This window comes from Meleagris gallopavo, chromosome 19, assembly GCF_000146605.3.
Source record: "Meleagris gallopavo isolate NT-WF06-2002-E0010 breed Aviagen turkey brand Nicholas breeding stock chromosome 19, Turkey_5.1, whole genome shotgun sequence".
Lineage (NCBI taxonomy): Eukaryota > Metazoa > Chordata > Aves > Galliformes > Phasianidae > Meleagris > Meleagris gallopavo.
Genome location: NC_015029.2, coordinates 9653786 through 9655923, shown reverse-complemented (window position 1 = coordinate 9655923; position 2138 = coordinate 9653786). Strand labels below are relative to the sequence as shown.

Below are 2138 nucleotides of genomic sequence, written 5' to 3'. Positions count from 1 at the left end.
AATACAAAAGAGAGAAAGAAAGGGCCCCCTGTTACACAGGGTGAATATACAGTACTGATACTGAAGTCTGTATGCATTACAATTAGTTGTATTTTTTGCGTGGATTAGTAACAAGATGAAGAACATTCAAAATGTTTCTCAGTATTTACAACAGTTTCACTGTTCTGTTAAACCTAAGACCCAATGTTTCCACTTCAGCTCTTTTAAAAGTTGCAAACGCAACCCTGATTCTTTTAAAAGATTACAATGTACATTACAATTCATGAGGGAAACAAAGAGTTAGTTACAAGATGCAAAAAGATAAGAAAGAGACAAACTACAGCGTGAGTATCGTTCAGAGGTAGTAAGTGAGCACTCTAAGCTACAGAACATGTTGAAAGTCTATTGGTTCGTATGAGTTCGCATGAGGTAATAAAGCTGTGTTTTGATTGGTGAGATGTATAAATACTCTTTTGCTACACTATGTACAACAATCCATATAATGGTGCTTTTTCCTTCGCTTTTCCTTTCTGTTTTTTGTTTGTTTGGCTGCCCAGAAGAAGTAACCAATCTCGGCAGCCGCACAGCACCTACTCACACTGTAAAACCCAGCTGGTGGCTCACTGAAAGAAGCAGCAATATCTTCACCTCTTAAGAACACTCTGAGTCCGTAGCCGAAATACAGAGAGCAGGCGGGGGGTCCCGGCGGTTAGCAAGGAAAGATGCTCCTGGTATCCAACCTAACTTATAAAGCAATAGATCACAACAAAAATGTGACGAATAAGGATTCTTAAACACAACCGTTGTTAACTGAAATAACCAAACAGATCTCTTTATTCCAACTCTATAAGAGAGATGAAAAGGTTAAACACAATCCAAGTCTGCAACTCATTTTGACCTTCCGCGAAAATACGCACGCAGTTACGATTCAGGTGAGGTGTTCCTTTGTGCCCGTTCTTGCTATTGAGGTTAAGCTTGTTCTGTACTTTTACCCTTAAGGCCAAGCAATTGGCAACTGTTAGACCGACACTGTTAAAATCGCCGATAATAAATTATGATAAAATAGTTACAGGGCTATAAACAATGCTAAATCTTGGCCCAATTGGATAAAGTGCTTTTTAACACTGTGTGTTTTAAGTATAAATACAAATGATTATGATACCTTTAAAAAACAGATTTACCAAGTTTTCTAGTAAGACAAGGTTTTACAGTAAAGCTGTAGGTGGTTGGCTACAAAAAAATTCTTTCCTTTTTCTCCTGCGACTCTGAATGCGCTGATCAAGGCATCTCAGCTCAGGGAAAAAGTGTTGCTAGGAGATTAGTTAGAGGTATCAGAGTGCACACTTCCCGGCCCTTCTGTAGGGGAAGTCACAGAAGATGGAGTAGTTGCATCCTGCCAGCCTCCATTAGCCTGAAAAGGGAAAAACAATTCAATTGATGCAATTATGCATATTAATTATATAGTTCACTGAAAGTAACAAAGTGGCAAGGCCAGAGATGGGGGGGATGCTCTGGGAAAGAGCTTATCCTAAACTCCCCCTGGTTGCAGAATTTGTGAGGAGAAAACCACACGTGCTGTGTGTGAGGCGCGTTGATGAGAGAAGCGTCCTGCAGCCAGGTGCTGACCACAACAGCAACGCTGGGATTTCTGCATCCCCATGCTCACTCTTAATGAAGAGCACCCCTTCAGCCGATGTTCCAGGTTATTTTTCCTGGGAAAATGGCTCTGGGGCAGCAGTACTTAACGCATCCCTGCTCTCAGCTCCAGAGCTGGGAGTTGCCTTTCACTACGCTGGAATCTGGGTCCATCTGAGCCCAGGGAGCAGCGCAGGCAGGGGCAGGAAGGGGCCTGGATCCCTCTGCCAATTACCCGAAGCGCAGCCCCAATGAGCCGCCGCTCCGTGCTCTGCTTGCCGCCGGCCCTCCCCGCATCAGACCTGCATCAGCAGTAGCAGTGCTCAGAAACGAATTTGCCTTATGTCTCGGCCCATAGAGGCAATTGCTGGAATCAACGTCTGATCAGATTTCTGCTGTGGCAGACAGCTTGTCGCTACGTATTTTGGTGTCAGCCAGGAGGAGGGCGGCACGGTGCTCGTGAGTGGGGGGAGGCTGAGTGGAAGTGACGGGGCAGCTGCCCCCCCGGCACCCCGCCGCCTTCG

At 45.0% G+C, this 2138-nt stretch overlaps 1 protein-coding gene across 1 annotated transcript in view; it reads right to left on the bottom strand.

The window, feature by feature from the left end:
• Window positions 1–237: 237 nt before the first annotated feature.
• Window positions 238–2138, bottom strand: part of PBX3 (PBX homeobox 3) — a 35911-nt gene continuing 34010 nt past the window's right edge. Inside the window, exon 8 of the mRNA XM_010721078.3 lies at window positions 238–1390. Coding sequence (XP_010719380.1) covers window positions 1298–1390 — 93 coding nt within the window. The 3' untranslated portion in view covers window positions 238–1297. The remainder of the gene's footprint in view (window positions 1391–2138) is intronic.